The sequence below is a fragment of the Rhinolophus ferrumequinum genome, chromosome 5 (genome assembly GCF_004115265.2).
Source record: "Rhinolophus ferrumequinum isolate MPI-CBG mRhiFer1 chromosome 5, mRhiFer1_v1.p, whole genome shotgun sequence".
Taxonomy (NCBI): Eukaryota; Metazoa; Chordata; class Mammalia; order Chiroptera; family Rhinolophidae; genus Rhinolophus; species Rhinolophus ferrumequinum.
In genome coordinates, this window is record NC_046288.1 from 34,519,744 (window position 1) to 34,535,349 (window position 15,606).

The 15,606-nt window shown below is 33.7% G+C and overlaps 1 protein-coding gene across 1 annotated transcript in view; it reads left to right on the plus strand.

Moving 5' to 3' along the window:
- Positions 1-15,606, plus strand: part of BMP2K (BMP2 inducible kinase) — a 113,535-nt gene that overhangs the window by 58,520 nt on the left and 39,409 nt on the right. The window contains 3 exon segments of the mRNA XM_033105809.1: positions 1,553-1,685; positions 10,204-10,307; positions 12,151-12,230. Of these exon segments, the coding sequence (XP_032961700.1) occupies positions 1,553-1,685; positions 10,204-10,307; positions 12,151-12,230 (317 nt within the window).

Below are 15,606 nucleotides of genomic sequence, written 5' to 3' on the forward strand. Positions count from 1 at the left end.
TATAGTTGATCCCCTTTACCCTCATCTACCACTCCTCTCCCCTCTTACCCTCTGGTAAGCATCATAAGTTTTTTTAAGCCACATTGAACTAGTTATTTCTATTCAGAATCTTTACAATTTTGTTAGTCATATAATAAGTAACCCAGTAATAACTTGGAAAGAATATATTGAAATTCCTACAGCCTTTAAATTTTTTTCATTGGAAGACTGTTATAATATTGAAAATAACAAATAACTGAACTCACACAACTGTTTCTGTATATTGTGATCTTTATAGTATTTATAAAACTTAGTATATTTGTTAGTTACATTTGCTAAGTTGATATGTGGAGAAAATGCAATACGGGAAAGCCAATTGCTAATTTTTAGAAATGTGGTAAGACCACATTTCAGTATTGCTGATATAATTGTGTACTATTGGATAATTTTATACAATCTGTTTAGAAACAGAAATGCCTGTGATACTATTAAGGCTTTTAGGTGACACTTCTTGTGACAAGATAATGATTTCTTGAGCTAAAAATCACATTTTATTACTGCTTCTCAGGTTTGAGCTATTAGTTTAGCTAGCAAATGTGTTTTAGGGTGTTCTGTCTTCATTGTTAGTTTGCAAGTAGATTTATTGGTGCTGTGATGTCTATTAAGCTATACAAGTGAAACAGACAGAGCCTTTCCTTTTTTGAATTTTAATATAATTACCCAGGCAACAAACATTAATATAATAGAGAACAAAATCATAGGATTCTATACAGGAATAGAGAACTAATTTTTATTATATGAAATAATGGCACATGCTTAGTGAATAACCAATACAAATGTATTAATGGTTGTCTGATGAATTTAGCTGTGCTGGCTAATTCATATTTGGAATCCCAGGATTTTAAACCATGTTTTATAGTGAATTTTTAAAAATTGCTGCTAGAAGGAGCTTTGTGCTTGCTTGCTTTGCTGGTTATATGCTAGTTATATACTAAATATATGTTTTTCTTGTGGAAGAAATAAAAGCATAATTTTTTTCCCAAAAGGGACCAACCACTTCTAATTGTAGTTATTCATGATCTAGAGTTACATGATACCATGTTTCCCCGAAAATAAGACGTAGCTGGACCATCAGCTCTAATGCGTCTTTTGGAGCAAAAATTAATATGAGACCCGGTCTGATTATATTATATTATATTGTATTATATTATGCCCAGTCTTACATTATATTAAAATAAGACTGCGTCTTATTAATTTTTGTTCCAAAAGATGCATTAGAGCTGACGGTCCAGCTATGTCTTATTTTCAGGGAAACATGGAGGCATTAATTCAGCCAAGTTGCCACGTGTGATAGAAAAATATGGAAGTGATACAGTTAAATGTCTTCTCAAAAATTAAGCACATTAATTTGTTGAAGCAGTAATTTTAAAAAAGATTGATTCAGTATAGAAGCATTAGGCTTTTTTCAAATTTTTAATAATGTATTTAGGTTTTGGTTTCCTGCTATTTTTATATCTTGTGGTTAAGTTGATTACTTGAGCTCTGACGATATTCATGCTTCTTTGTTTTGCAGGCACTGGGCTGTTTACTATATAAGCTTTGTTTCTTCACTCTTCCTTTTGGTGAGAGTCAGGTTGCTATTTGTGATGGCAGCTTCACCATCCCAGACAACTCTCGTTACTCCCACAACATACATTGCTTAATAAGTAAGTACTTGGAAAATTTATGAGAAAGTTGTAAGATACTGTACTTAGAGCGCACTATTTACGAGTGTATCCTATTACCTAAATCTAGTCTTTTAATTTCATTTATTATAAGTCTATGAAGCTATAGTAAACAAAAACATTAAAAAGAGATGTTTGTACACTCTTATGGGAATGAAAGCAGCCTAATTCCTGATTAGTACATGGATATTTTTAAGCCCCTAGATAAGCTTTTGTAGAACACACAGATTATGTAATTAAGGAAACTGGAATTTCTGGAAAAACTTACAGCATAACATTTTTCAGCTTTGATCTTTTGAAATCCAAATATCCTGATCTGTTGCTTCTTTGGATAAAAGTTATGCTAATTTTAACTTGTAGCTTATTTGGCCACCGTTTTTAATATCTATTTTTTATTGATTATAAAATGGTTATCGGAAAGCAACCTAAGTATAGTATCAGAATGGGTAGGCCTGTGGGCCCTTGATTCCAAAAGAATACCTGACTTTTCTATCCAGCCTTCTCTAAGATTTTTTTCTTCTTTTGGATACTGGAATTTAATTTTTTATATATGTACATGGTAAAATTTCTGGATAAGATGATTTGGGGGAGGGCGAGGACCATCAGATACTAAAATATATTAAGAAGATGCAGTATTTAAACACACCTGTTAGCACTGTTTTAATTAAAGTGTTTCTAGTATTCTTCTCCATTTTCTGCATTTTAAGTGTTCAACTCAGTGGAGAAAAATAGATGGGAATACAAAAATTTGTTAGCAATTTGTAGACAAAAAAAATCAGGCTGGATCTCTACCTTAAACTTTATGCTAAAATTTTTGATAAATCAGACTTGAATGTAAGAATAAAACAAATGTACTTGAAAATAGGTGTGAACTTATTTATAACACTGGAATGGATAAGCTATAAGCTAGGCATTAAATCTCAGGAATTAGGAAAAAAAAATCAATCCATTAACATATAAAATTTAGCCATTAAAACTCCTCCCAAACTCATGAACCCCAGCATAAAGTTAAAATGATCGATTCGAAAAAAAAATTTTTGTTACACATTTGACAAATGGCTAACTCTTGTAATTTACGAGGCTCGTGTAAATCAAAAAGAAAAGGGAGGCATTCCAAAAGAAAGAAGGTCCAAAAAAAAAAAGGAGCATGAAAGGATACCTAGCGTCATTTTGCAAAATTATCTTGTAAAGAACAATCTTTTTATTTCTATAACGTGGATTTGTTCACACTGTTAGAAATTGGAGAATTATGTCAGTTGAACACAAAAATTACGTTGCTTCATGTGGGCTATTTTTCCTGGGCAAGGGGGACCAGAGCATCGGGAGGGAGGAGGTGGTGTTTAACTTACAGGGCGAAGGAAATAGCCTGAGCTTGGCTCCTGAACTTCCAGTATGAACACTTTGAGCTCTTACTGGAGAACAATAAGTATGAGTGCTTGTACCTGGGGTTTTCTTCCCACAGAGATTTGCCTCTCAGTTTTGTGTGACTCTCTACTAATGGTGGCCCCCTGAATAGCAGCTTCTCTGGCCCAGAGTTCTACTTTTATCTTGTTGATTGAGCACCTCCCAGCCTTATTTTGATGTGTTTTTATATCCTTGTGGCAACCTCCAGCCAAGTTAAGTTACCTGCCTGGGCAGTCCAAGTTACCTTCCAGGTACCAATTAATGTTTTTGTCAATGCTCTGGTGACAAATTCGTATAGTTTTTCAATGGTCGGTTCCAAATCTAGTTTTCCCATTAGCCTTGTTATTTTTAGCCTGCCATTTTGCAGAATGTGAATTTTACAAAGAGCAAACATATCCTTAGAGTACATTTGAATAAGTATTAGACCCCTAACGCACCCGATCTTATCCAGTTGCTTTCCTCCTTCATTGTCCAAAAATTAGGACATCAAAATCATGAACTCTGATTAATTGGAATGCTCAAAGAATGGATGGAGGAATTTACTTTGGATGTTGCATGTTCTGGCTAATTGAAGTTTAAATCTTTTATTGAAGCCCTTGTTGTAAGTCCTTGTAACTGGGACACTGTTTCATTGCTAAGTAATAAACTTTTAATCACAGTTGAACTGAGGATTTCTTTGGGGATCTTGCAATGTCTTAGAAACTCTGAATATTCTCATTGGACAATACTATATGAGAGACTGGACAATACATACCCTGATTCATGATTTAGTTTGCTTAAAGTAGTAAGATCTTATTTTCTTACATTACGTTTTTTTCCCTTCTCTGTGTATGCGTATGTGTGTTTATGTGTGTGTAATGGCAAGGTTGAGAAGCTGAACACCTACTGATAATTTTAGGATCTAATTGGGCTCTAGTTAATTGATGCTTTATTGTGCCACATATGCTTCCTTTATTTGTCAATAAATGTACAGATTTTAGTTTTTTCGATGTTAGTATAAATTTGATCATTTATCATTGTTTTCGAACTTATTTCAGAGATCAAGGCAGAAATTTTAAAAAATACTGAAATAAAAGTATTGAAGTAAATGTTGGTATTTTATCTCTTGTCAAAGGGTTTTTATGGACTTTACTTTTTAAATATTGTCTTCAGTAGTAAAAGCTTAACAAAGAGAGATTTTTTTGAAACCACGTCATAATTATTGATAATGTGTAATTTTTTTAGAAAATATTTAGATTGTTTGCAATTCTGTTATTTATATTTTTCACATGTGACCTTACATGTTTTTCACCATATTATTTAGGTTTCTCTGTCTGCTTTTGTAATATGTAATTAGTGATTTACATTTTTTTGAAATAAATCCTATATTCAGAAGACCGGAATTGCCTAGCTATGCTCATAGTTTTTGCAAGTGAAACTTTTTATTGCCATTTGTCTATCTATGCAGTATAGTTGATCCCACATAAGATAAAGTATTAAAAAGACGTATATCTTTTTAGTTTTCACAGTTTTACTAATTTTAGTTGCATTTCTTTTATATGATTAGGATATTTGAAAATGAAATAGCCATGCCTAATCTTTGTTAAACTGTACAGTTTGTGGTTACATAAGTATTAAATATACTTTTGTTCATCACTATTTGGTCAAGGGTAATTATTATTACCTACTGTCCATAAACCTCTTTAACTATTTTCATTATACTTCGCTGCAGACTTTTCTTCTTAAAAGTAGCTGAGTCAATTATTTAGAATTTTTCTCCTTAGCTCCTGTAAACTTTTCCAATAGACAAGTAATAGAGATGGATTGGGGGGTGAGAAGAGAAGCACTTTCCATTCATGAACCTAAGAGTTGAAAAGGACTTAGAACATTTGGAGGAGAATGAGAAGCAAAACTAACAGGATTACCAAATAGTTATGACGAGTGAACAGAAGGCTGGTTGCCTCACCTTTGTTTTAGCTTCTGTTAAGGTTGTTAAGGAAGTACCTGGTGGAAATGAAGATCAAGACCTCTGGAGCCAAAGCACCTGGCCTTCCATCTTCTCTGTCACTTATTTGGTATGAAATATTGGGCACCTCCATTTATTTCCATCTCATTTCTAAAATGAGCATATTAAAAGTACCTACCTCTTAAGGTTATTGTGAAAATTGAATTATAAAAAGTGCTTCTTAGCATGTGGAAGTACTCAGTAAGAGATGGCCTTTAATGTTGTCATCATTACTGTTGTGATAACTACCACTACCACAAGTACTGATATCTACTGTAATTCTTCCTGAGCTAACCTGATTTCTGATTTTCTGGGTAAGGACCAGGGCATCTGCTGTCAGATAACTCATTAGGATGTACCTTCCCTGCAGATACTTCTTTGGATGCTTTGAAGCAGAACTTGGTTTTGCAGGTTTAATGATGCATCTACAAAGGCTTAATCATAAGTTATCCTACATTACAGAATATACTGTTAAATGTAACTATTTTTCTCAGCCCTTTGGGCAGTGATGTAGTGAATCATAATGAAGAGCAGGGAAAGCTTTGTTTTCTCTAGTTTTTGCGTCTGCTCACTTATGGTTGCGTTATGGTTCTGTATCTTAGCTCTTACTCTTTTAGCAGCTATCTATCAGGTTTAAATTTATTTATTTTTCAAATTGAAATATAATTGACATAGTATATTAGTTCCAGGTATACAACAAATGATTTGATGTATTATGTATATATTGTGAAATGATCACCACAATAAGTCTAACATCCTTCATCTCCTGTAGTTACACATTTTTTTCCTTATGAGGAGACCATTTGAGATCTACTCTCTTAGCAACGTTCAAATATACAATATGGTATTGTTAACTATAGTCACCATACTATACATTATATCACCAGGACTTAATTTATTTTATAACTGGAAGTTTGTACCTTCAATTAGAGTGGGTGTTACTCTTTTCAGGTAACTCTTCAGGTTACTCTTTTCTTCCAGTTTACTTACAAGTGGAAGTCTGTGGCAGAGAAAAAGTGTCTTTTTTGGAAGGAAAAAAATTAAATTTTATGCAGGAACATTCTTTTGAGACTTGTACCCAAAAGTATTTTCCTATTAAATTTACTGAGCTGTTAGATTAAAGATGCTGGTTTAACTTTTACTTCTTAGGCCCAGGCATGGATCCATTGTTTTACGTGACTGAATGGGAATTCCTTTATTTGATTTTTGGTTTGAGTCCTTTATTAAATCATGATTTAATTTGGCCACTGCTATAGCAGCAATAGCAGCTCTTTCACATGCTTTTTTTGTTGGAATATGCATGGATGTTGTACTTTCCTATGTAAAATGAGTACAAACATAATTAATTCAGCTGCCTCACATAAGTGTTTTTTAATCAGATATGTCCTATACATCAGTTGGAACTATTGTGGTTTAATCATACACCAACTTGAATGCTGAGACTATTTTGTGTTCTCAGGTTGTATTAGTGGTGTTTGTGTCACTAGAAAGACTCACCTAATTAAGAGTAGCAGAGAAATACCCTTTCATATCTATGTGGATAACTTTTTTAAAAGTGATTTTATATTCGCAGTTGAATCAGGGATGGTGAGACTGGTCCCAGGATGGTTCACATGATCATTTTAAGCTGAGTAAACAAGGGTGTATTCTAGCTTCTCTGCTTTTATTTTTATTTTTTTAACTTAATGTCTTAGATGAACTGGACAGATAGATGTATTCCTTAATTCACTCCTTCCCCTCAAGAGCGTATTTTTGTAGATGATACAGTTTTATTGCCATGAAGTAGGAGTTAATAAAATACTAGAATTGAGGTTTAATTATTGTGAAAATGGCTTTGGATCAACTACTTAAAAACTGAAGTTGTCATTCTTGGTAGATGTGCCTCAGTGTTTAGCTGGCTTAAAGCTGATACCTTTACCCTTCAGATTCTATCATTCAGCAGTCTAGGAGCATGTTTTGCCACCCATTCTTTTGGACAGTTTGAGAAATCATATTGTTTAACTTAAATGCTTAAAGATGCCTTACTGAGTTTATTTCCTTTTTCTTTTTTAATGACTGATAATATCCAGTATAAAAATATTCAGAGATAAAAATGTAGTCATATTCTTTCTACCCGTGGGTTTCAGCCTCTTCATACTTTGAATTTAGAGCCAAATCAGAGATGGGTTACAGGAGCTCATCAGATAAAACTGTCAACTGATAAAGTAGATTGCAAAATGAAATTTAGATCTGATGCCAGATAGATCTGTTATTCTGTATTCAGTCCCCAAATTTACTCACATCTTGTCATAGGTAGTACTGAAATACCTTAGACTTCTTCCAGAGAAGTAAGCCACTTGCAAAACATGGTTTCACAGAGAACATACATGTCCTAAGAATAAACTGTCCTGAAAGAAAGAGTAGTAGAGATGGACGTGGGCATATGTAGGGGCCTGTTTCTTTCTTCTTCTTCTTTTTTTCCTCTAGTCTAACAATTGAACAAATAGGTGTCTTTCCCTTAGAGGGGAATGAGTTATGTTATAGTAATAGAGAGAGATCACAGCACATTGGTTTTCAAACTGTTCGACTGAGATACACAGTAATAAATACATTTTAATTATCACCTGGTATACACACACACACACACACACAAACATATGTGCACATGAACAACTTTCATGACATTGCTTATGCTTACCACATTAATGCACTCAAACATATTCTGTTTTACTTTATTAAAACCAGTGCTAGTCATGACCTTTTAAACTGATTTTATGTCACATAAATGGGATCCATACAGTTAGACAAACTAAACTGGCTCTTGCAGATGTATTCCCACATGGAAACATGAGCCAGGGGAGTTAAGAGTTCCTTTTGTTTGCTTATAAAGTGATATCATTTCTACCCACAGCCTGGCTACCTAATCATTAGAGGATGTCATGCTATCTTAACTTGAGAGGTGGAATTACCTATACAGATATTGGATGGAGAACATAAAATCTCAAATGTATTTATTTCCCCTCAGTGCTTCTCATCTACTATGAAAGAAGAGAAATACACGTAGGATTGCCTGAAGGGTCATTCTGTTCCTCTCTAGATGCTTAAAAAGCTTTTCCTCCTAGATTAAGCCAGTCCAGAGAAGTGTATTCTCATACTGTACAGTTCTCTACCCCTATAGAATACCTTCTACTGAACTGCATTTAGGTGTTATGTCACTGGTCCACATAGAAGGAGTGTATAAGACATTACCCTATGTTACTCAATGCAATTCTTTTTTTCATTGCAATTCTTTAAGGGTAGTATCCACACAGTGTGAGCCATCTTTAGAAAGACTCAAAGGAGAACTTACTCTTTATTTTTGGTATCAGGTGCGGTGCTTTTTCATAGCACCTGGTTTATTTTTGTATTAGACATAGTGATTCACGTAATGGATCATGTTGCCCTAATTGTGTCAACAGCTAGAAAGCAGAGAGCTAAATTTGCAGCCTACATATATAAGACCAAATCATACACAATTTCTTTACTGATATCATCATCTTGGGGTTTTTTTTTGGCCTCTCAGCCAAAAAAATTTTTTCCATAAGTCCTAATGTTCTCATATATTTAAAAAATTTTATAGTTTGTATGCTACTTCAAGTCCTTTATAGGAATGAATATTTGTAATTAGCTACTGCTGAAATTAGGTTTTAAAAGACAAATAAACTGAATTGTTAGAATAGAAAAATAGAAGTTTGTGAATTTGATAAGTTTCTTGATTTGTTTGGTTTAAAAAAATTATTTGAGTAAGCATTTATTGTTAAAAATCTATTTAAATTTATCCCCATATCATGGACAAATGTTACTTTTAAAACATTTAATAACTGTTGGTATTAAGATAAAACATGATTTTGGAGGATAAAATAAACCTTGTAGATTACTCAAATCTTTTGTGGAATGAGGTTGAATATAAGGTAATAAATATTAGAATTACATTTCCATCTAACAATGGTAATAAAATAATAAATTCTGTAAGTTGTATGTTATCCTTTTTAAGTGCATAAAATCATGTTACATACAGAATACTTTAAAAACTGAGTTTACAATTTCCTAAATAAATTTCTGCTAAGTTTATTCTATCACTTGCCAAGCACTGTGTTTTTAACCAAAATAAGTTTATCACGCTGTTGGAGATATATTGTACATTGTTTAACAGTTACTTACATTTGAAAAGAGGATTTAATTAATTTTGATTTATAATTTTAATTTAGCCATTTATATACGTTGATTTCTATAGTTTTATTAGCAAATTTCAGGATATTGTCTAATGCTGTAAACCTTACCTTCCAAATAGGTTTCAAAATGATTTGAACATTATAAGAACTTAGAGTTAATGAATGAATCAGTGAGAACATGGAAATATCTTAACAAAATATGAATTTTTCAATTACAGAATTGAGTATAAATGTCGGCCTTTTTCTGAAATTGTAAATTAACAAATCACCCAAGAAATAGGCAAATGGTATTGGTCATTGAGGTTAGGAAAAAGGTCAGGCATTTCAAGTAGTGTTGTAAGGTTGGTGTGAAATCTGTTCATCATAGAGCCGTAAAACTCAGCTCATACTTCTGAACATGATATGTATAAATACAGAACTGTGGTGAATACTGTTAGCATTAGTATGGGAAGAAAGCGTGTTTTTGGAAAACTAGACTGTTAACCCTGTACGACTTTTATTAAATAGATTATAATGCACACAATTTAGTCTTTTCTCAGTGATTCAGGATCACTTAAAAAGTAGAAGTATTAGATAATAACGAAATTAAGGACCCCTATTATGTATGGCCCTGGAACTTTCATGAATAATTCCCCAGTGTTCACTGAATTCATTTTTTGTTTTGTGTTACTTTCTCAGAAGAATAATTATATTTGTTAAACATCCTTCTGGTACAGAGCTGTTCTGTGACAGGTTTGTCTTTAGCTTGGCATAATGCTTTAAGTTCATGTATAAGTAATGATTTCTATATTTTCTATAAACATTAACAAAATTTGTTAGAATCATCACTGATCTTAGAATGGAAATATATATAATGCTTTGAATGTGCCCTTAAAAAGCGTCTGTGTTCAGTGAAACTCAACGTTTTGATCTATTCTTGCAGGGTTCATGCTTGAACCAGATCCAGAGCGTAGACCTGATATATTTCAAGTGTCCTATTTTGCATTTAAATTTGCCAAAAAGGATTGTCCAGTCTCCAATATTAATGTAAGTAGTTTTTAAAGTGGGATGCGATTTTAAAATCCATTTTAAACACACACACATACACACTTTTCAGAGTTATTTGTTTCATGACAAGTAGTCTAATAGTGTGTTTGTGATTAGTGTTTTTGATATAAAACAACAGCTGCCAAATTGTATACTGAAGTGCTCTGGGGAGCTACAGTAGACTTGGGGGCAGTACATGATATTTTATATATTTGAGAGAAACACAGTGACATCTGTCTGATACAGCACAAACAACACATTGTTTGGGCCAACCTATTAAAAAAAAGAAGACTTATATTTTTTGGGGGGGGGGCAGGATCTAGGAGTGTCATGAAAAATTACTGAGACACTAAGCACTCTGTACACTGAGAAAGTTTGGTTACGTTTCGTGTAAAGAGCATTGGCATTGTAAATGGAGAGACCTGGACTCAATTATGTCTTTATCAGTGACTAATTTTATATACAGTCATCCCTCAGTATCACCTAGGGATTGGTTCCAGGATGCCCCCAGATACCAAAATCTGCGGATGCTCAAGTCCATTATATAAGTGGCGTGGTATTGTCATATAACCTGTGTGATCTTCCCGTATACTTTAAATCATCTCTAGATTACATACACTCAGTCATACAATGTAAAAAGTTTTTATATTGTTTAGGAAATAATAACATGAAAAAAAAGTCTGTACATGCTCAGTACAGATACAACCATCAAAGGCCTAACTACACTGTACACATCAGCAACAACATAACATTTTTTTCCCCCGAATATTTTCGATCTGAGGTTCATTCAGTCCGCGGATGTGGAACTCACGGATATGGAGGGCCGACTGTATTTTGGGACGTTTCTGAATATTTGTTTGTTTTTCTGTAAAACAGGGATAGTAATTATGAGGACTTCAAATAATGTAAAACCGAGTGCCTAGTCTACGGAAAGTGCCGAGCCGGTAATAGCTAGTATCACTCAAAGGCTTTGAATTCTATTCAGTGTCTGTCTACACGCTGTACTTAGTCACATCAGAGTCACCGGGTATGGCGTGTCTCTGCTAATTTTGATAAAGGTCCAGAATCATCGCTGATTTTAAGCCGTTCTCAACTTCCTAAAGATCACTCTGGCCTCACTCGCTCTTACAGATTTTCCTTTGAATGTAGTGCAATCCACGCCTCTAAAAAAAAGAAGGATTCTGGTACCACGTTTTTGTGTTTTTTGAAGACCTACTATGTCTGTGTAATACATTCCTTGTTGAAGCGGAAAGTTACATGGTTCTAACATTCTAGTAATGAAAGTGGCCTTATTTGACATTTGGCTGGAGATTCTCAGCTTTTCATTCAGCCAGCATTTATTGAGTACCTGCTGTAAGCCAAACATTATATAGAGCATATACAAATGCGTAAATAATACCTCTGTTCTTGTTTTCTAGACTTTACCAGCGGTGTTATGAAAATTATTTGCAATATGTAGAAACAACACTTTTTCCATATGCTTGGTGTTTGCTGCTTTTTCTAAAGTGTGAAAAAGTCATTGACTACAAGTATTAATATAATCTTTCTTTTTTAGCCAAGATTGGTGTGTTTGTAAAGTGGATATAATGATGATGTTCTGTTCATTTTTGAAGGGTTTCTGTAGCACATGAATATGAAAGTGACATTTGTGTAACATGCATATGTTTGTAGATTAGATCTGGCAAATATGTGTGAACAATTTTTAGGTATCTGAGGTGAAAGTAATATATGAGTGTCTCACAGACAGTACTTTTAAAGTTTAAGCATATACCATAGCATTTAAATAAAGTTTTCTGCAATACAGTAAAAACTAAAATGACAAGTTTTATTTTTTTCTGCCCAGAATTCTTCTATTCCTTCAGCTCTTCCTGAACCGATGACTGCTAGTGAAGCAGCTTCTAGGAAAAGCCAAATAAAAGCCAGGTAGGCAAAGCTATGGTGAAATTTGAAAAGGGATTTTTAAAAAGGGAGCTCGTTCTCATTTTTCATCCTAGCACATGTAATTAATTAAATATCATCTACATCCCACAAAAAATGTTGTGTTCCTTCTTGCATATGGTGTAGAGTTTAAATAGCAAGTACAAAATAAGCATTTTTATATTAGAGAAAAGGTTTGATACCAGTCACACTTGAACTGCTCACTCTCAGCAATAAAGAAGTGATTATGTAACTGATGATGTTACATTGGGTCATTTTGGGGGCGTGTTGTCATTACTCATCACATGACAAATCTAATTTATGAAATGTTATGTTTTGAGTTTATAGCCAGTGTGATTTTTTTTTAATTTAAGGCAAGAAAAAATAGCTCTTATAGACAACTATTAAGCACATTTCTAAATTCATAAACTATTTCATGTTTTCTAATACATATTTACAATGTATAAATGTGTATTACTATGTATAACTTATAATACTTTTAAGGCGGGTAAAGAAATATGTTTTAAATCATTTTTCATAGTTATTTACTGCATTAATAAGTTTAATTATGTAGGTTAAGACCTGAAGCTGATTAATGATTGAATTAATGATTAATTATTTTTCTTATGCTTTTTTTGAGTTTATTAGTTAATAAGCAGGACTATATTTTAGATAATCATATTATATATTATTATGTAACATCAGGTATAATGTTAAATTTAGTGAGATTTCTTGGTCACGACTTTTTTGTATTGTGTTTTACCTATACGAATTATTTTATTTGACATAAAAGATATTTGTCATGTACCAGTTATATGCAAGATATAGATACTGGAAATGCAAACAAAAAGAATCAGTGTTTATTCCCAAGGAGTTCACATTCTAATGAAGATAGACAAGTAGAGAATTCCAACCTGACAGATAGATATCAGGCAACTCAGAGTGGAGGAAGGAAAAGACCTGGAGCAGAGAAGACAGGAGCATAGAAAGAATCCTTTCCCTGGGCGTGGGGTGATGAGCTGTTGCTTGAAGGATAATAGTCCATCACCGGGAATGGTGGGAGTGACATTACAGCAGGCAGGCACTTCAGGCAAGAAGAATGGCCTTTGTAAAACTGCAAGGCTGCAGCACAGGGGACACATGGGAGAGGTGGGAAGTGAAGCTGAAGAAGTAGGTAAGTAAATCAGGAGCAACTTTGTTTATGTGTCAAGCTGAGAAATTTGGCCTTTGGCCTTTAGGCCAGTGAATTTGCAACCTTGCGGTCAGTGTTCAGTTCTATATGGGACCTAGTTGTAACGTGTTATCAATATATTATTTATAAATTGTTAAAATACCATTTGGGAATGACTTAGTTTTTAAGAACATATGGCACCACTCTGAAAATATTGTATTCATTCACTGGAATTTCAAAATATTTTTGAGTAAGAGATGAAAGAGTGAAATTACATCTAACTTGCAGGAATCCAGCCTGACAAACTGTGTGTCCTATCTGTGACCTACCTGTAGTTGGCAACTGTTGTAGAGTTGAGTGGTAATTATGAAGTATTGTAGAATTGTCAGCTGAATTTTATTGTAACTTGTGTTTTTCTAATAATTATTTTGTCAATGAATAAATCTTTAACAAAGTAGATAGATTTTAAAAAACGTGAGTCAGCTGAATAAAAATAATGATGCTTTGTTTTCACCATGACACAAGTTATAGCTATACAGTTATAAGCAAGTGAAATAGTTAACACAGCTGAAATTCAGTACTATTCATAGTATGTTAAAATCTATACATTACATATCTTAAAAAAAAAAATTCATTGGTCAATAATACCGGGGGTGCCAAAACAAATATACAAGTGGACACTTTGGTCAACGTTGCTCAAGCAGTAGTTCGCCATAATCAGAAGTGTCTGGACACTGATGGTAACCACTTTGAGCACCTCTTCTAATTGCAGAAGTCAAACATGACTTGTATTTATCTTTTGTGATCGGTATATATTGAGTATTACAATTTTAATACAGTTTTCCTTTCTTAAAATGTGTACACATTTTTTTGGCACCCTCTGTATAAATTAGGATTTCCAAGTGGGAATTCCCACCCATTCTCAGGAATTTTTTTCGCTTTCCCATTCCCGAATCCCAAGGAAAGTTGGTCGGGAAATCGGGAAAATCGGCTCCTTGAACCCAGGAGGTTGGTAGTATCGGCCGTCACTTTGTGGAAACGATTCATCGTGGAGAACAGAAAACAGGATTCGGGAACAGGAAAGTGAAAAAAATTCCTGAGAATGGGCGAGAATTCCCACCTGGAAACCTTAGTATAAATACTATATTGATAGTGTCAGTAAAGAACTTGAAAAAAATTTAAATGTATATAAAACCTAATAAAAAAATAAGTCTTTTTTCCATTAAAAGGCGTATTTCCATGGGGATGGTGGGAAGTGAGAAATCTTTAAATACCTATTATCATTATTGGCATGTTTTAAAGCTTTTATGAATATTATCCATCTGCCCTGCCTTCAATCTGTGACATTGTTTGCTTTACTTCTTAAAAGCCCTATTCCGCCCCTAAAAATCTGCATCTGCTCGTGAGACTGTTAAACACATGAAACGTATGTGACATATCTGAAAGGTGGAGCGGTTGAGAGTCACTGTACTGGCAGATGGAAACACTGAAGGATTTTAAGAGAAGAGAGAGTGTCTGCATTTTAGGAAGATTGCTCAGGTGGTAGGAGAAAAGAAAAGAAGGGAAGCAGAGAGAACAGTTGTGTGTCTCTGTTGTACAGTGCAGACGAGGCCGTGCAGCAACGTGATACTAGTAATTATTCAGCCTTTCATTTCAGTCAAGTTTGTATCTTCACTTTGCCTAATCTGTCCAGGCATTTTCTTCCCATTTCTTCATACAGAATGTTCAGTTTCTTTTCACTGTCTAATGAAAGCATATTTATTTTTCGTCTCCAGTTCCTACCTGAAACTTTCTCTGGCCAGTTTAGGGTAAAGGTAGAATTAATTATTCATTCATGAACCTTGGCAGTACTTGCTTGGCACTGATTATTTTTATTGTGTTAAATTTTATTATATTTTCATGAACACATGCCATACCTCTGTAGGTATACTGTAAATTCTTTGAAGACAAGGTATTGATTGTGCTGTGTTTGCTGGCTATCAGTAATTGTATATTAGATATTGATACATTGGTAAAATGAATTAGGAAACACTAGACTAATCAAAGTCTGCAGAACTTCAATATGCTTTTCAGAGATTTATTATACTTGTGTGTTGTGAATCTCTATGGAGCGATTTAGAATAGGATCGAGACAGGGTGAGAGACCTGGCCTATACTGCCCACTTAAGAAAGAATGGATAGACAAATAGAAAGATAGTATACAATATTTCC